Source organism: Pan paniscus, chromosome 18 (assembly GCF_029289425.2).
Source record: "Pan paniscus chromosome 18, NHGRI_mPanPan1-v2.0_pri, whole genome shotgun sequence".
In the NCBI taxonomy this organism is placed as follows: Eukaryota; Metazoa; Chordata; class Mammalia; order Primates; family Hominidae; genus Pan; species Pan paniscus.
In genome coordinates, this window is record NC_073267.2 from 3,113,676 (window position 1) to 3,132,956 (window position 19,281).

The following is a 19,281-nucleotide window of genomic DNA, read 5'->3' on the forward strand; positions in this document are numbered from 1 at the left end:
TTTTTGTATTTTTAGTAGAGACGGGGTTTCACCGTGTTAACCAGGATGGTCTCGATCTCCTGATCTCCTGATCCACCTGTCTTGGCCTCCCAAAGTGCTGGGATTACAGGCGTGAGCCACCGCACCCGGCCTGTACTTGGTTTTTGTTTTTAAATATTTGAGACAGAGTCTCGCTCTATCCCGCCTCTATCTCGGCTCACTGCAACCTCTGCCGCCTGGGTTCAAGAGATTCTCTTGCCTCAGCCTCCCAAGTAACTGGGATTACAGGCACAAGCCATCATGTCTGGCTGATTTTTGTATTTTCTGTAGAGATGGGGTTTCTCCATGTTGGCCAGGCTGGTCTCGAACTCCTGACCTCCGGTGATCTGCCCACCTCGGCCTCCCAAAGTGCTGGGATTACAGGTGTGAGTGTACTTTACTTTTAGAAAGGGTATGCTAAGAACGCTTTTCCCCTCCCACAGCCGCACTTAATTTCTGTTAATGTCGACCTCTGGCCACACCCAGCCCTGTCAGCCTCGGATGATGCACCGGAGGTCCCTGAAGGCAGCATGTATGGCCAGGAGTGGCTCGCCCTGCCAGTCCCCCTGCTGCCACCCAGAGCTCTGGCTGACCCTAGCAGGACAGGCCCCCGCAGAGTGGGTCTCCCCCTCTGGGCACTGGACCCTGCACTGTGGGGAGGGCAGGGCTTCCTGGGCAGCCCCCGAGTTTTCTTGCAAGAAACCTGAGACCCCTGCTCCTGAGAGGGCTCCAGTTCCTGCCGAGCAGAGCAGGACTCTCTGCAGCGACCTCGGCTTGGCAAGACCCCCCGTGGTTCACCTGAAGCATGTTTCTTCCCCGAGAAGCCGCAGGACCTCGTGTGAGGGGCCAGGTTGTGAGTCCACACACGTCTGCTTCTCACTAAGCTTTGAGTCATGTGTGGGGGCACGGACCTCCCAAATTCCAGTTTCTATGCTGGGTGAGGCCGAGAAGCAATGGAAGGGAAGGGTGGTGGGGAGGCAGCAGGCCTGGCGACCAGGGCACAGGGGCCCCACCCTGCTCTCCGAATCTGGCTGCCTTGGACAAGCCTCCTTGGTCTCTGGCCTCAGTTTCCCCATTAGTAATTGGTGACATCAAAGTCCTCTTGTGGGCCAAAGATACGCCACAGCTGCATAAAACAAAACAGAAGAGAGAGTAGAGGTGAAGGTTTTGTGTGCGAAATTGAAACAGTCACTTGAAATGGATAATTTCAGAGTAAAAACTAAGTATTTCTAATTAGGTTGATTGCAAATGTTGGTGCACAGGAAATTCTATGCCTTCGCGTCTAGATTTCTTGGGGCAATTTGACAGAGTTTATCTCCTGGATTGGCTCAGGGCACTGCACCCTCTTGATTTCGTTCCCCTGTGGTGGCACGTGTCTCCGAGCACCGGGAATGACTGAGAGCCGCAGGGCTGACCCTCTTTGCAGAGCTCTGGGAGCTGTGGGGGGGCAGGCAGCAGCAGGGTTATGTTGGGTTCAGAATCTGGCGTGAGAGCCTGGCAGTCTCCACCCTCATTCCTCACTGCCGTTTTCTTTTTTTTTGAGACAGAGCCTCACTCTATCGCCCAGGCTGGAGTGTAATGCACAATTTTGGCTCACTGCAACGGGGCTCTCAGGTTCAAGTGATTCTCCTGCCTCAGCCTCCCTAGTAGCTGGGATTAGAGGCACCCTCCACCATGCCTGGCTAATTTGTGTATTTTTAGTAGAGACAGGGTTTTGCCATGTTGGTCAGGCTGGTGTTGAACTCCTCACCTGAGGTAATCCGCCTGCCTTGGCCTCCCAAAGTGCTGGGATCACAGGCGTAAGCCACTGTGCCCAGCCTTTCACTGCCATTTTCAAGGCTGGTGGTTGCATTAGGGACCTGTTCCTCAGGGGCTGGGGTGCCCCCACGTTGCCCCCGGTGCTTTGCTTGCTGGGTGACACCATGGGGGGTAGAGGGCTGCAGCCGGAGTCTGGTGACATGAGCAGAGTGGGCAGGCTTCTCACCAGCCTTCTCTGAGCGCTGCTCTCCTAAACAGACATCCCTCTGTGTTTGTCCTGTGGACTTGGGGAGGGGGCAGCCAGCTCTATCTGTGGGATCTTCTTCCACCTCCTGAGACTGTGTGTGCCCTGGCTTGGCGCTGCCTCCCGTGTGCTCCTCTCCAGGAGACAACCTTGGCTGCTGCTCTTGGTGTGGCCAGGATCCCTCTTCTCCTCTATGGTTTGGAAACCGGCCTGCCTGGCCTGCGGCGGGTGGCTCCGGGTGAAGGCTGTGACCCCTGGAGATGGGTGGGTCAACCCAGCCTGCTGGGCCCACCCAATACCAGCTTGGGCCCGGCCCCAAGCAGGTCAGATGCCGGTTCAGCAAGGTGCGGGGAAGATAAGGGAGATGACTTGCTAAGAAAAGTCTTAATTATGGCTTTTTTTTCAGACGGAGTTTTGTTCTTGTTGCCCAAGCTGGAGTGCAATGGCACAATCTTGGCTCACCACAACCTATGCCACCCGGGTTCAAGTGAGTCTCCTCCTTCAGCCTCCTGAGTAGCTGGGATTACAGGCACGCACCACCACACACAGCTAAGTTTTATATTTTTAGTAGAGGCGGTTTCACCATGTTGGCCAGGCAGGTCTCAAACTCCTGACCTCGTGATCTGCCCACCTTGGCCTCCCAAAGTGCTGGGATTACAGGTGTGAGCCACCACACCCAGCCAATTAGGGCTGTCTTACAAAAAAAAAAACCACCACGAACCTTCGCGAGAATCGAGCGGAGACTGTGCTGGTTGTGTAAGCCGTGGGACACACGGGAAAGCCAGGAAGAAGAGAAAGAGCACCCCCACGGCCCACCCACGGGAAGAAGAGCACCCCCACCGCCCGCGGGAAGAAGAGCACCCCCACGCCCGGCCCGCAGCATCTCGCCAGCTTCCTGGCCACCTCTCCTCACCCATCTTAGAGGCATGACCGGGCTGGGGCATCTTTCCCTCCTTGGGCAGGTACTGCTGATGGCCTTGTGGGCAGCACAGGGGCCTTACCTGGGTCGGCTCAGGTGCTGTTCTGAACACCCGTGAGGTGACCTTGCTCCCTTTGTCTCCGTGAGCCTAGGAGTATATCCTGAATTTTTTATGTTTTTGTACTCCCCATGTTCCATATTTTTGTTTCGGCATCAGGGTGGAGGCTATTGAGCCACATCCCTGACACAAGCAGTGAGCTGCCAAGGCCCTTGCGCCTGAGCTGGGCACTGTCTGGGACTGGGCTGGTGCCACGAGTAGACCCTGCACGCACTAGGCCAATCTGGAGCACGTGGCTCACCCGAGCTCAGAGCACCGAGACCCTGCATGTATATGGATGCGAGTCAGGCCTCAGTGAGACCTGAACCCTGGTGGGATTCAAGAGTGTTGGTTTCAGACCCCAGCACTTACTGTGGATGTGGAAATCACCCACTGAAAGCCTGAAAAAGAGCACAGTGGTGAGAGCAGCACCAAGCCCACTGCCAGTACACCCAGTACCCTGCTGCGTCCTCAGGCCTGTTCCTCTGTCCCGCCGTGTGGTTTTAACTGATGGCTGTCCTCGGCCCGCCCTCCTTCCCTCCTGCCTCCGTCCTTCCAGTTGCAGGGCTGGGGCTGCCCTGGTTGTCTGGGGGCGCCCAGCACGCTTTCTTCTCCTCTTGCATCGGCCCAGGGCCCGAGAAGCACATGGTGGGGTTGTCTTGGCCAAGAGGTCACGGCTCAGTGCCCAGGTCCTGCCACAGGTTGGGTGCCCTGGCACTCATGGCGGCCCCAAGCTACATGAGCTGGTCTCCCCCACCTTTTGCTCGTAAAGAAACTGAGGCTTGGGGTGGCCTGGCCGTGAGCCTGCAGTCTGACCACTGAGGCCAGGCCTGGAGGCCTCCATGGCTGACAGAGGGGGTCTCTGGGGTTGTCCTGGGCAGAGGCGAGCCTCCACCCTATCTGATCTTTCCTGACCTCCTGCCAGCGGTCTGTCGAGGTAGCAGTGAGCCATGAATAATTCCTGAGCTGAGCGGTGTGCGGACGTCACGCGGCCAGCATTCTCTCTGTATGGGGGTGGGGCAGGGAGGAACCCTGGACTCGGGTGGCAGCACTGGCCGCCTTGCCAGACTTGGGCCCCTTTGTGGGAAATGGTGTCCATTTTTTAGCAGTTGTGCGGGACCACCCAGCGTCCTCTTCCCGGGAGCTGGCCCTATGGCCCTGGCCCTTGCTTGAGAGCTGTGGAGTCTGGAGGGCTGGGGAAAGGCAGGGGCAAGCCCAGGAGGCAGGGCCTGTGGGGTGGGCAGCTCTGGCTGGAGTGTTCCGGGGGAGGGTGGGGAAGGAGGATGGGGTCAGGTCTGTGTGGAGCTGGGGTCACCCTAAGGAGTAGGGGGGTCACCCTAAGGAGTAGGGGGGCCACCGAGGCTCCGGGTCTAGCACCCCCGTGCCCGGAGCCCTAATTGATTTTATCTCAGCCACAAAACTCAGTTTAGTCCCTGTGATCTAAAGAGAGCAGGTTGTTGCAGGTTTGCGGTGGTGGACTTTGGGAAAATCTCTTGAGACCACTAGGTCTTAGCACCCAAATGGCAGAATTTGTCCATGGATGAAAATAGGGTCCTAGCGTGGCCCCGTGCTTTGTGGTGGAGACACCTTCGGCCTCCCCATATCTGTGAGCCTGGCATTCCCGTGGCCAGCACCTGCCCATGGCCCCACAGGAGCCACCATCTGGTGAGGGGGCTGCTCCTGCTCCGAATGGGGTGTGGGGTTGCTTCTCTCCAGCGCTTGGCCCTGGGCCTTGCCAGGGAGGTTGCCGGTGTTTCTGAACAGAGGCCTCAGCTCCCCGGCCTCCAGGGTGCCCGCAGGCACCAGCCCCTGTGGGAGTGGCTCGCAGGTGGGAGCAGGACCCTTGCAGGCATGTGGGGGGAGGTGGGAGCTGCCCCAGCAGAGCCACACCGAAGGTCTGAGTCTGTGTAGAAGACAGGCTGTGCCAGCTTCGCAGTCCCCCCGTCAGATGTGTAGCCGACAAGACAAACTGCCTCTTCCGTCTCCCCCATGGGGGCGGCCTGGGGCGTCTGAGCCCCCGTCCTGTGTTCACAGCCGGGCCACTGGGCCTCTTGTGCTTTGTGGAAGGGGCTGCAAGGTGTGATGTGTGGGGCACCCCGGGCCTCAGAGGGCATCTGCCTACATTGAAGTGGCCGTGGTAGCAGCAGGGGCAGTGCCTCTCAGGGGTCCCTCCACCCAGGTGCGTGAGGACACCTTCCAAGGGGTGTGTTTTGTAAACATCTCGGCCTCTGTGAGCGCTGAGCCGGGGCGAGGGCTCTGTGAGGTGAGTGATGATCTTGGGGAAAGCCCCGGATGCTGTTGAGTGCAGGTCACTGTGGCCTCCCTCGCTGCTGGCTCCCGGCCTGTTGGGCAGCCGCCCCTGCTGAAAGGTGCCCTCTCCACCCCTGGCAGGAAGCCCCTGTCACCCTGACCCCCCATTCCTGCATGTAGGCTGGGGAGGACCCGGGCACAAGGAGGGCAGGCCCAGGCTGGTGGCCATCAGAGGTGTCCTTCTGAGGCTGAGCCCTAGACCCCTGCCCTGCCCGCGAGGGCATCTCTGGGTGAGGTTTTCGTGTGTGTTTTCCTAGAGGTCTTGCAGTTGTGAGGACAGAGGTCCAGGGCACAGTGGGCTCACCTTGGAGTACGCAGAGCCAGGCTGTCTCCATACAGAGACTTAAACTCACTTAGACCTGGGGTGGTGGCTGGTCAGGGTTAGGCTGCAGGCGGCAGGACGTGGCCACACCGTCAGGGGTTTCCTGAGATGCCACAGGCTCAGGTCTGTTGGGGAGAGGCCTGGGTAACCTGGTGCCTCTGAAGCCTCCTGAGGTGGCCGGGCCTTGGTGGACCTGCAGGAACCTTCGGCTTCTCACGGAGGACTCACCGTGCTCTGCTCTCTTTAAGATGAAACAGGCGCCTATTTAATCGACAGAGACCCCACCTACTTTGGGCCTGTGCTGAACTACCTGAGACACGGCAAGCTGGTGATTAACAGAGACCTCGCGGAGGAAAGTAAGCCGAGTTTTGGGCACAGGTGCCTTAGCTTTGGGGGCAAGGGCCCGACAAAGGTGCCAAGGGCTCCACTTAAGACACAGATGCCTGCAGCCTGGGGCCCCAGGGAGGAGCAGGCCCTGTACTCTGAAGCTGGGGCCGAAGTTCTGGTGCTGCGGCCACGGGCAGCGGTGCAGCTGCCGGACAGGGAGGCCTGGGGACCCTGTGGGTGTGGGGTCCTCCCTGGCTGCAGCTCCTTGGAGGGCTCCCTCTGTCCAGGCTCTGGCTGGCGACACAAGGGGTGTGAGGGGCTCCTCCCTGCTGTGACTGAGGTGGTCTGAGCAGGTGTGTGAGGCACATGCCTGGTGATGCCCTTGGTGTGCCTCATGGCCTGGTTCCCTGGCCTGCTCTCCCTCAAGGACAGCCCAAGGGTGGTGAATGTCTCTGTGCCATCACCTGGACTGTGCTTGCTGCTGCCAGCTGCCGTGTTCCATTCTGAGTGGTCGTGGTGCAGGGACGGCGCCCACACGCGTTGGGCCCAGGCTGGCCTGCCTGTGTGCTGCGGTGCTGGCTTGGCTCAGAACAGCCCGAGGCCTCGCCGTGAAGGCTGAGGGTTTCTGGGTACCTGCGTGCGGGTGTGGCCCTGCTCCCCCAGGTCCGTGTCTGCGCATCGGTCTGCACTGGGCAACGTCTGACTCCGTTTCTGTTCTGGGCCTGTGGGCCTCGGCATCTGCCTGCCTCCTCCGAGTTCACGCGGGGTGTGGAGTGACGGGGGCTGTGGCCCAGCCCTGGCCCTGCTCTGAGGCTGTGAGCCATGATGCCCACTCCTGTCTCTTTGGCAGGGAATGTCTTTCACATGTACTCTCTCTGGGCAGCCGCTTGTGTTCTGTCGTGGAGCCGCTCGAGTCGAGGCTTCGTATTATCTCAGTCTGCCCCTAGTGGGATTGGCTCAGAAACAGGCGCTAGACACAGACCAAGGCCCTGCCACCCAGGCTCACCTTTAACCCACCTCTGAGGCAGCCACTCACGTCCTCGGTGCTGGAGAAGGGGGCTGTGCGGGACCCATGCGGGGCCGGGAAGCCTGTGTCTCTGAGGCCCTCGTCTCCTTGTCTCTATCCTGCGTGGCCCTGTCCCACGTAGGTGGCTGGGTGTTGTCCTGAGCTGCCATGTCCCATATGTGGGTTCCTCTGGGATCCTGGAGGAATGAAGACCACCCATGAGGAAGCCCTGAGGCAGGACCTGTGGAATCTGCGCTTAAGGCTCTTAAGGGAGGTTTGCAGTCCCTAAATGCTTCAGGTGGCCACGTCAGGCAGCACAGACTCTGCTCCCCAAGCCTGGCTCCCTTAGAGTTTGGGCTCAAAGGATGTCGGGAGGATGAGGGGCATTACGCAGCAGGGGCATGGTAGGGGCGTTGGGAAACTGACACTAGCAGAAATTTAGCTGTGGATGACTTTTAGATAAAATCTAGAATTCCCAGCTGGGTGCAGTAACTCATGCCTAAAACTCCAGCAGTTTGGGAGGCCGAGGCGGGTAGATCACTTGAGGTCAGGAGTTCCACACCAGCCTGGCCAACATGGCGAAACCCTGTCTCTACTAAAAATACAAAAATTAGCCAGGCATGGTGGCGCGCACCTGCAGTTCCCGCTAGTCGGGAGGGCGAGACAGGAGAATCGCTTGAACCCACAGCGGCAGAGGTTGCAGTGAGCCAAGATCGCGCCACTACACTCCAGCCTGAGCTACACACCAAGACCCTGTCTCAAAACAAATAAATAAAATCTGGACTTCCTCAGTCATGGAAAGTGGAACTCCGTACACGGTGCCAGTTAGAATAAGCCATGGAGACAGAAGTCAAACCAGAAAAACGGATCGCATGATAACAGTACTTAAGTACGAGGGGGTCACGGGGGAGGTGGCAAGAGGAACGCAGAGGAAACAAGGCTGAACTGGGCGACATGCCTGCCTCTCACAACACCCTCGGTCCCTTGGGCACACGGTCCACGCTCTCTACGAGAAGCTTAAAGAGCCAAGCGTGCTGAAGACCCCATGGCTGTGGTCAAGCTGGGAGACCAGCAGCCTCAGAGCCTACTCAGCACTGAAGCAGAAGGTACCAGTGTCCCCACCAACACCACGTCCCAAAAGTTCAAGCACACAACACTCGGGCGTTTCTGTGGAAAGACAGGCAGTGTTCTGGAGCATCTTGGACACACAGTTGTACAAGCACCAAGCCAAGCGCAGATGCGACAGGCCGGGCAGGAGGCCCCGTACGTGGGACCCCGGGGCCAGTGCCGGGGGTGCTCAGTGTCCGGTTCTAGCGGCACCCTCTGGGTGGAAACTCACTAGCCTGTCCACGGCCACGGAAATGACGAGAACATGACCCACCCAGCACCTCACCCGCCACTGCCTCACGGCAGCAAAGACTACAACCATCAGCAGGCCTGACGCAGTGGCACAGACACCCTCCCCTTTCGGCTACAAATCACACGTGGGTCTGGCACACGGGCATGAAGCCCAGTGCACGGAGGACCCAGTGCCACCCGCCTCGCCCGCCATCCTGGCCAGCTTACATTGCCATAGCAGTCCTCGTCGTCTTCCGACATAGCCAGCAGGTAAGCGGTGAGCTTCGGAGGCGTCTGCTGGTGCAGGTTCTCCCACGTGACGGACTCGAAGAACGGGTGTGCTTTAAGAGGTCCGTACCCTTCCATTTCCTCACAGCCTAACCGCTTTGTGGCATCTAAAACCTTAAGTAACAATCAAGACAAGTCACTGCCAGGGGGAAAACGTGATTCTGACCAAAGAAACCCAAACCTGGTAGCCGGGCACGGTGGCTCACGCCTGTCATCCCAGCACTTTGGGAGGCTGAGGCGGGCAGATCACCTGAGGTCAGGAGTTCGAAACCATCCCGGCCAACATGGTGACAACCCGTCTCTACTAAAAATATAAAAATCAGCTGGGCGTGGTGGTGCACGCCTATAATCCCAGCTACTCGGGAGGCTGAGGGAGGAGAATCGCTTGAACCCGGGAGGCAGAATTTGCGGTGAGCCACGATCGCACCATGGCACTCCAGCCTGTGCGACGAGAGCAAAACTCCACCTCCAAAAAAAAAAAAATGTATCTCATCTCATCATAAGTCCCTTTCCATTTCCAAGTGCCTGATTCTTGACAGGAAATGACTGTAGCAGGAATAATAAAAGAAACTAAAATTTAAAAATCAACGGAAATTACTGTACCATTTAGCATTTGCTCAACACTGCACAGCATTTTAAGTTACTGGTGCTGGAGCGACTGGGGTTATGACAGCGCAGATGGCTGCAGACCCTAGTTCGTGACATCTGTACATTTCAGCTTTAGAGTCAGCTACATGAAAATTTGAACGACCAGCCCAGGTAAAACAGAGGAGAGAGGTTAGCCTGGGAAAGGTGTATCAGTTTATATTCTAGAAACAGAAGTCTCCTGACCTTCCTGTGCTTTTGGCCCTGGACGTCCCTCCTTACGACGATTCTGGGAGCGGGCTCAGTCCTGCCCCTGCAGGTGGCCCCGGGATCACTAGGCTCCACAGCCACTGGCTTCTCCCAACCTGTCTCACCTCTTTCCCCTGGGCTGGGGTGTGGGCTTGATCAGTCCCTGGAGGAGACAGCTCTGCGGCCTTCGAGGGTCCCAGCGACACCCACTCCACAAGCGCGGGAGCGTGCTGGTCCCAGTGATGATTCGCTCCCTTTGTTAATTACTCAGTGTTTCTTGTTTTAGGATTTTTAACTATACACTGTAAAAGAATCCTTGCTGCTGTTCATTGTGATTTGAGACTGAGATTCCTTTTCACCTGTGCGAGGAAAGGGGCTGAGCCTTGAGAGACGGCACAGGATCCCAGGGCCTGCCTCCCCGTCCAGTTGCTCTGCGGTGGATGGAGGGGGCGGGGGGCGGGGAACAGTACGGGGTACTCTCCAGCAGATACTGAGAAGTCACAATAAGTACTCAAAACGTTTGGGTTTTGTTTGTTTGCTTGTTTGTTTGAGACTCTCGCTCTGTCGCCCAGGCTGGAGTGCAGTGGTACGATCTCGACTCACTGCAAACTCCGCCTCCCGGGTTCACGCCATTCTCCTGCCTCAGCTTCCCAAGTAGCTGAGATCGCAGGCGCCTGCCACCATGCCCGGCTAACTTTTATATTTTTACTAGAGACGGGGTTTCACCATAGAGGCCAGGCTAGTCTCAAACTCCTGACCTCAGGTGATCCACCTGCCTCAGCCTCCCAAAGTGCTGGGGTGACAGGCGTGAGCCAATGTGTCTGGCGAGACGAGGTGTAATGATCCACACTCACTGTTAACCCAAAAAACACAATTTTTTCTGAACACGGGAGCCGCCAGGAAAGCCACTCAGAAAGCAGGTTCAGAGGACTCAGGGTGTCCCGGATCACCTTTCTAAAAGGAAAGTCACAATATTTACCAAAAGTTTCTCCACGAGGTCTCTTGCCTTAGGGAAGAATTTTTCTGGAAAGTCATATTCCAACTTAATGATCTTCTGAAATATAAGATACTCGTTTCTGTAAAAATTTAAGAAAAAAAAAGTCATCCCAGGCAGGGTCCCAGAAGCCTCCACATGCAGGGATGAGCGCCCCGGACTCACAGCACGGCAAACGCACCCCGGCCCTGCACGCCGAGAGTCCCCCCACCTGGGCACGGCACCACGTGCTGCCCTCCCCACCCACCTCGAGGCTGGGAGGGACTGCCGGCCGGTGGGGTGCACCCCAACAGGCTCCAAGGCCCAGGCAACGCCGTCTCCTTACCCAGCTCGGAATGGTGGGAGTCCTGCCACAAGCTGGTATATTATGCATCCAAGAGCCCAAAGGTCTGAACTTTAAGGTAGGGGAAACAAACAAACAAACAAAGACATGTGTAAAATACAAGCGACAAGCCCAGTCCATTTCCCACTCTGTCTCCACGGCCCCAGTTTCACCTCTAATGCGCTTCTATCCTTTCAGACCAGTTGGGTGTGAGGGTGGGGAACCCGCCCTCTGGAGAAGCCTCCCTGCGGCCTGGGCCCAGAGGGTGTGCACGCGGCAGGCACCGGCGGTCGCTCAGCTGTGCCCAAAGCTTCACGGCTTCCAACAGGGCTTACCAACGTCCACACACGCCTGTCATCCTGAAGCAGAGCAGAGCTCACTCCTGGCACCACGTGGCTACAGACCAGGCAGGGGGCAGGATGGAAGGGAATGGGGCTGACCCTGTTCCAGTGAGACAACCCAGAAAGCTGAAGGAAGCGACCTCCGGTCAGTGCTGGCGGAGGGCTCGCCGGGGCAGGAAAGTGCGGCACAGGCGAAATGAATGACCGCGACGTTCACACTTGACTTTCTTTAGTGTTTAGTTAAAATGGGGAGAAACAAAAGAAAACAGGCAGCAGAGCCTCCGCCTTTCAGTGTGGAAGCAGCAGAGAGAAGAGGGGTGCCGGGGGCAGAGCTGTGCCTGGACCCTCACGGGGTCCTCTCCAGAGTGTGGAATTCAAGCAGAAAGGGATTCTGGGGGTAGCTTTTCACCTCTGTGAATTATCGAATGTTTTATCATAAACACTTACTTTAGAATTTTCGTATATTTTAATACGATACAAAAATGGAAGGGGAAGCCAGTATTACACTTCTGGAAAACACATGTATCAAGTGTATCAAATAAACGTTCACTTAGACCAAGTCATGCGGCTTCCTGAAATCCACACCGAGGAATTCAGGGCGGCCCCTCACTCAGCCCAGCAGACCCCGTCTCGCCCACTAGAGGGACAACAGGACAACCCCACCCCGACCCCAGGCAAAGAGACCTCCTCCTGCCCATGCAGGTTGGGTGGCGCATCAGACACACGCCAGTGTGTGAATCAATGGAAACCCCTTCAACGCACAACAGTACAGAAACAGGCCCATGAACCACAATCTGTTCATGCGACAGAAAACCACACACTCATCAAGACACCCACAAGTCATTCCAATGACCTGGGGAGGCGCCCATTACATTATCATGCAGGGCTCAAAACTGCTTGTCCAACGTGACTCGAATGGCATATAAGCGACGCAAACAGCTATAAGATGCACAGAAAAAATGATTGGAAAGACATATACCTGTATGCCCAATTATTATCTTTGACTATAAGTGGGTTTGGAGACTTATTTTCTAAGAACTCTTCATAATTACTCTTTTTTTTTTTTTTTTTGAGACAGGGTCTTACTCTGTCACCTAGGCTGGAATGCAGTGGCACAATCTCGGCTCACTGCAACCTCTGCGTCCGCCTCAGCCTCCTGAGTAACTGGGCCTACAGGCGCTCGCCACCAGGCCCAGCTAATTTTTGTTACTTTTAGTAGAGACAGGGTCTCGCCACGTTGGCCATGCTGGTCTCGAACTCTTGGACTCAAGCAATCTGCCAGCCTCAACCTCCCAAAGTAATGGGATTACAGACGTGAGCCACCACGACCGGCCTCTTTCAATTCTTTATAATAAAAGTTCTTAACTATGTTTAATATCACATGATTAAAAAATTCAAAAGCATAAAAAGAGATGCAGAAATGCCTTCCTCATAATCCTGTTCCCTCACCCCATAGACATCTACCATCATCCGTTCAGTGTCTATCCCTCCAGAGAACCTGAAACGCGCAAACGAGAAAACGTGAATACACATTCCTCCTTTTTCGCAGAGGGCAGGATCCTATGCGTATATTCGTAGAGCTTGGAGATCTCTCTGCACCAATGCTAAAGTGGCCCTCCGCCCTGAAAGTAAAATCTACAAACAAGGAAACGCTAGCTCTTAGGTGGCGACGACAAGCACTTTGAAAGCCGGGTACGTCGCGCACCCCCCGCCCCCACCACCCGTGGGAGGGACTGTCCTCTGGGTCGCGGGATGCTGAGCAGCTCATCCTCGCCTCCCCTGCTGGATGCCAGCCGTACCCCTGCTCCAGCTGTGACAACTAAAACTGTCCAGACAGGGCCAAGTGTCCCCTGGGGAGCAGAATCACTCCAGTTCGGAAGCTCTGACCTAAAGCAGTGTCTGGCCATGCTAAGAACTCAGTATCTGGCCTGCCGCCATGTCTCACGCCTGTAATCCCAGCACTTTGGGAAGCCGAGATGGGAGGATCGCCTGAGCCTAGGAGTTCAAGACGAGACCGGGCAACACAGCAAGACCCCATCTCTATTTTAAAAAAGAATTGAATAATAATAAAAAGACAACTCAGTATCTGCTGGTTGAAAAAGGTTAAAACAACAAAACCGAAAACGCCTGGAGACGGCCGAGACGCTGAGTGAGTGCTCAGAGCCTTTCCACCCTCCCATCACGTTTGTGTCACGGCCCCACCTCCCACAGTTTTTCCTGAAGCTGTCCAGCTCAGAAATCCAGAACTGCCGTCCCCAGAATCATTCATTCTCTCAGAGTGGCTCACTTCAATCCAGGAAGGCGGCCCCTTGTAACCTGGCGGAGCAGGAGAGTGGCAGCATGGGACTCCTGTGGTCCTGTCGACTCACGAGAGCACCAGCAGCCGAAGCTGACCCCAGCCCTCAGCAGCACTTGACTGGCCCGGGGCAGGAGGAACCCCAGCCCCACCCTCATTCCACAAAACTGCTCCCTAGACTTGAAACTCTAGACTCTGATGCTGCCTCTCAGCCTGCCACCTGCCTCCCAGCCACCCTAGACAGCACCTCAGACTTCTCACCAACCCTTGCCGTCAGCTCCCTGGACATCCTCCCCAACACTGCCGGTGGTCCCCTGGCTGGGCTTCTCTGCCCTCCCCTTCCGTGACCCGCACCGACCCTGCAGCCCCTGTACCATCTGCACTTTTTTCATTTTCACTACGGTGGCTGCCACCAAGACCCAGCTGTGTCTCTCAAAGACCCTCATGCCTGCTGGATGCCTCCTCCCTCCCACACCCGCACCCTCCAGGGCCTCCCTGCGCTCTGCGGGACGCTGTCCCACTGCAGCTGGTGTGTGGCTGAGCAACCCGAAGGCTGGGCTCCCTGCCCTCCACCCCGACTGGGGGCAGCACCAAGGAAGCCTGGGCTCTGTGCACATGGCAGCCACGCTTTCCTCACTCAGTTTTTCCCAAAGAAACCATTAGGCTGGGCATGGTCGCTCACGCCTGTAACCCCAGCACTTTGGAAGGCCGAGGCGGACAGATTACGAGCTCAAGAGATCGAGACCATCCTAGCCAACATGGTGAAACCCCGTCTCTACCAAAAATACAACAATTAGCTGGACGTGGTGGCATGCGCCTGTAGTCCCAGCTACTCGGGAGGCTGAGGCAGGAGAATTGCTTGAACCCGGGAGGCGGAGGTTGCAGTGAGCAGAGATCGTGCCACTGCACTCCAGTCTGGAGACAGAGCGAGACTCCGTCTCAAAAAACAAAAAAACAAAACCAAAAAAACCCAAACGATTCAATCTGCAACCAGAAAGCATCAGCAAACCCAGGAAGCTTAGAACACAACACTAACGCATCACGTGTGTGTACGCCACGGAAAATACACCTTAAAATGCGAAATGCTAATTTCTTCCCAAGTATGCTTAGCTACTTAAAGGCCACCAAATTCACTCTCTCAAATATTAATTTCTGTGTTAAAGAAAAGGGAAGTACGGCTTAGATGAAAGTGGTTACCTCTTACAGGCGGACTTCTCCGTGAGCAGCTCTGGAGAAACGTACTGCGCTGTTCCCACGAATGAGTTGGCCCTGGCTGCAGAGGAGAGAGAAGGTCACACTCGGACTCACGATCTGTGACAATCAAGGGCTGCGCGGTGGGTGTCGCACATGGCGGACCATGCACCCCCAGGAGCCAGACCTGTCCAGGGCGCACCGGGGCTGGTTCATGGCTCACCGGCTCAAAGACGCCTGCCTGACCCCTGGACACCGGCGCCCTGCACCCTGGCGCTCCCACCCGACACGCGCCTGGACAGTGAGCTGCACACAAACGGCCAGCACATTCTGCCGGTGGCGCCCGCTCAACGGAGGGCGTGAGGACACGGCGCTGGCTGGCTCACTGCAGGACCTGGGGTATCCAAACGTGCCCAGGCACACAATAAACAGTTGCAGGCCAGAAAAACCTCCTTTCCATCACAAACAGCTTGGGAGCTGAGGCGCTACAAAGGGAACAAGACTCAGGCCTCCAGCCCAAGGGCCTTCCTCCACAGAGGAGCTGTGACGGAGCAGAGCCACAGCACGAGCTGGCCCAGGGCCACCACGCAGCTGCTGTCCACACCGGCCCTGCCCGTGGGCCGCTTCTGAGTGGTCCCTTCCACCTGCCCTCCTCCAGCCAGGCTGAGAGAATCTCCCAGCCTCTGCTGCGGGGACTCAGTCCCTTCAGTGAATGACTTTTCTGCGGACTTCATGACTGCCCAGGTGCGGTGGCTCACCCCTGCAGTCCCACTGCTTTGGGAGGCCAAGGCAGGAGGACTGCTTGAGGCCAGGAGTTTGAGACCAGTCTGAGCAACATAGTGAGACTCCGTGTCTAGAAAGAATTTCAAGAATTAGCCAGGCATGGTGGTGCACCTCTAGTCTCAGCTACTCGGGAGGCTGAGAAGGGAGGATCGCTTGAACCCGGGAAGCTGAGGGTACAGTCAGCCACAATGGCCCCACGGTACTCTAGCCTAGGCAATAGAGCCAGACCCTGTCTCAAATAATAAACAAAAAACAAACACTTCATGGCTGCATTTGCATCCTGCCAGGACCCTCAGTGATCCTGCCAAGAACACCAAGGACATCCGCAAACACGCACCCCGCCCGTCGGCCTAGAGGAAAGACAACCAAACCAAGAGCCAAAAACAAACGAAGCCATTCAACCCTGCAAAGCATCAAAGAAATGCAAATTAAAACATGACAGCCTATCATACTGGCAAAGGGAAAAAAGAATAAAAATACATAGCGCTGGCAGGGATCTGAGGGGACAGACGCAGCGCTAAGGGTGGGGCTGTCAAATGGCGTCGCTTCTGGGGGCAACTTTCCAATGAGCATCAGAAGTCACAAAGATGTTTGCCTCCCCGACCCTGCAGCTCCCTCTCCATGCTCTGTCCTTCAGGGTCCGGCGTGGCACAGCGACGAGGGCCGCGTCTGCTGGCGGGACGGGACGCCACTTGCTCCACCTACATATATATTCAGCGTTTCTGTTCTTTACTATCATCGAGTGTTGCTTTTGTGACTTGTACTTTTTTAAATACCATTATTAAAAAGTCTAGGTTTTTGTCCTCTGGAGAGATGTATACAATGCATAATTAAATGACTGAGGTCGTTGTGCAGCACACGGAGCCGTATGTGCTTTTAAACAGCCACAGCGTGCACAGAGCAAGTCCATGAGGCCAACACCCACCCCGTCTCTCGGATGAGCGCTACATAGTGAGCTGCCGTGCTGTCGGGACCCTCGCTGCTGCTGCTGCTGTTCTAAGCTTCCTGCAAGCGAGCTATGGGCTCGGATCTCCTGGAATCCCTCCCTGCCCTCTCCAACCTCAGCTCCTCCTAGCTCCCCAAGGGTCTTCCCACTCTCCCTTCTTTCCTCAGGGCTTGCCCACCCTCACCCTCGATTCCTCTGCCACACCTTCCTAAAGGTGGGACTCCGAGCCTCTGGGCATATGCAAATTCACCCCCTTGGAAAAGGACACCTGTCCTTAGTTTAATCCAGAGACAGACAGCGCCGCTAGAGCGTGGAGAAGATGGCTACCCTCGGAATAATGTTCCAAATGCATGAAATACACGGGACTGTAGGAGAAAGCAATTATAATCCAATACACATATCAAATTATTGAAGGAATGGATCTGTGATGTAGTACTATGTGACTTTCAAGACACAGCAGCAGGTCACGCCGCAGGAACCCGGCAGCGGTGCTCGGCACAACTGGCATGGCGTCACTACCGTGACGGGACCCCTGCGGCAGGACATGGGAACACCTGTGACTTCTGATGACAGATGTTTGTTGCTTATGTTCATAATGGAAGGAAATGGTACGCTTTGCTGAAAGGTTAGTGAAAATTAGTAATTTCCTCCTATCCAGCCTCACAGATCCCCTGACTTCTATCTGTGACATCCGAGCTCAGAGTCCCAGACACAGCGTTAGGAAACCTCAGAGACCACCTAGTTACTTCTCCCTGGGAGCTCAGAGACTGGCCAAAGCTCACGCCCCTCCAGCTGCTGGAAACTCAGGCCCAGAGCCCCGCACTGGCTGCTGCTGCCCCCACATGCCACGGGACTACCGACGCTGGGGAAAGAGACAGTGGGGTCTCGGCTGGGTTGTTGTCTCCACCCTCATCAAAGAAACTCCACGGACCACCCATAGTCCCCCAGATCTGCCAGTCATACTTGGAGGGGCAGTGGGAGGGACGACCTGAAGAAGTGATCCTGAGCTCACGAGACACCCACACTCTCTTCAAAGCCAAGGGTGCCGGCTGCCATCTTATCCATAGACCCACAAAGAAGCACAGAAAAACGCTCCACAAAACGTGACTACCCTTTCGACGAAACACCAGCAAACCAAATGCAGCAACGTCTAAAAAGGACTAGGCACCATGACCAAGAGGATGTATGACACACTGCAAGGTTGGTTCAAAATACAAAAAGCAATGCATTACATCTCATTAGAATAAAGCACTAAGGAAAACACAGGATCATCTCGACAGATGCAGAAAATGCAGTTAACAAAAATTCCCCACCTCTACAGGACAAAAATATGGAATAGCCGAGGCACAGAAGGGAGGGCCCAGGGTCTGACAAAGGGCACGCACGGCCTACGGCCAACATCATGCTCGAGGGTCAAAAACTGCACGCTCTCCCCAAGACCAGGGCGCCCGGCTCACCACATCCAGCCAACACCGAACTAGAGGTCTCAGCCAGGACAATTAGGGAAGAAGACAAAAGGCAGCCAGGTTGAAAGGGAACAAATAAAACTAGCTCGAATCACAGATGACAGGATCCTGTGTGCACAAAGTCCTGCGGACTCCACTGAGAAGCTATTACCACTAACGAGAGCTCGGCAGGGTGTGGGGCAGGAAAAACCAACTGCATTTCCGCACAATTTCCAGGAGCAACCCAGAAATGAAATTCACAATCCCAGCACTCTGGGAGGCCGAGGCAGGCGGATCACCTGCGGTCAGGAGTTCAAGACCATGTTATCCATAAACGTGGTGAAACCCCGTTTCTACTAAAAACACAAAAAATGAGCCGGGCATGGTGGTGGGCGCCTGTAATCCCAGCTACTCGGGAGGCTGAGGCAGGAGAATCGCTTGAACCCGGGAGGCGGAGGTTGCAGTGAGCCGAGATCGCGCCACCGCACTCCAGCTTGGGCAACAAGAGCGAAATTCCGTCTCAAAAAAAAAACAAAACAAAAAAAAACAAAAAAACAAAAACAGAAAAAGGAAAAAAAAGGGAAGAAAATTCACAACTCTATTTTTTTTTTTTCTTCCCGAGACAAAGTCTCGCTCTGTTGCCCAGGCTGGAGTGCAGCGGTCTGAGGTCAGCTTACTGCAACCTCCTCCGCCTCCCGGGTTCAAGCAATCCTCCCACCTCAACTGGTCTCTGACTCCTGACCTTAGGTGATCCACCCACCCTGGCCTCCCAAAGTGCTGGGATTACATGTGTGAGCCACCGTGCCCGGCCAATAACTCTATTTAGAATAACATTAAAAACAAGAATAAATGTCACAAAAGACGCATAAAGCTTATACTCTGAAAACTACAAAGTGTTTTTGAAAGAAAGATCTAAATAAACAGAAAGACAGCCCACAGTGATGGCTCAGAAGACTTAACATGGGTTAACAATGGTAACGCCTTGGAAGCTCGTCTCTAGACTCAATGCCATCCCTTCTCAGATCCCGGCAGGCTTTCACTGAGGGCAGTGTTTTCAAGGCCCATCTGCATGGCAGCGTGCATGGGCGCCTCATCCCTCCTTAGGGCTGGAGAAGATTCCCCCGTTGTGTGGACACGCCACTCGTTCATCCACTCATTTGATGACACGTGCGTCGTTTCCACCTTTTGGCTACTGTGAGTGATGCTACGGGCATTCTAGCACCTGTTTTTGTCTGAATGTGTGTTTTCATTTCTTGTGGGTTCATACCTAGGAGTGGGACTGCAGGGTCATATGGTAATTCTGTTTCCTTCTGAGGAGCTGCCAGCCTGTTTTCCAAAGTGGCTGTACTTTCTGGCATTCCCACCCACGGCATACGTGGGTTCCAGTCCCCTACATCCTTGCTAACGTTTGTTATTATCTGTCTTCTCATCACAGCCCTCCTGGTGGGTGTGAGGTAGTATCACCCTGTGGTTTTGATTTGCATTTTCCTAATGACTAATAA

General features: G+C 55.5%; 1 protein-coding gene and 1 long non-coding RNA gene across 7 annotated transcripts in view; one reads left to right on the forward strand and one right to left on the reverse strand.

Annotated features, from left to right (window-relative positions):
- Positions 1-19,281, reverse strand: part of LOC100971139 (putative 3-phosphoinositide-dependent protein kinase 2) — a 64,343-nt gene continuing 45,062 nt past the window's right edge. Inside the window, 6 exon segments of the mRNA XM_063598239.1 lie at positions 1-1,144; positions 7,013-7,198; positions 8,568-8,741; positions 10,441-10,537; positions 10,781-10,849; positions 14,612-14,687. Of these exon segments, the coding sequence (XP_063454309.1) occupies positions 7,028-7,198; positions 8,568-8,741; positions 10,441-10,537; positions 10,781-10,849; positions 14,612-14,687 (587 nt within the window). The 3' untranslated portion in view covers positions 1-1,144; positions 7,013-7,027.
- Positions 2,425-19,281, forward strand: part of LOC134729396 (uncharacterized) — a 32,500-nt gene continuing 15,643 nt past the window's right edge. The window contains exon 1 of one of the 6 annotated variants that reach the window (XR_010110461.1): positions 2,425-2,507. This is a non-coding gene — a long non-coding RNA (uncharacterized LOC134729396). Of the gene's footprint in view, positions 2,508-2,606; positions 3,456-4,273; positions 6,025-8,739; positions 18,974-19,281 lie in introns of those variants that run through there. The other 5 variants (XR_010110460.1, XR_010110458.1, XR_010110462.1 and 2 more) reach the window with 5 other exon arrangements.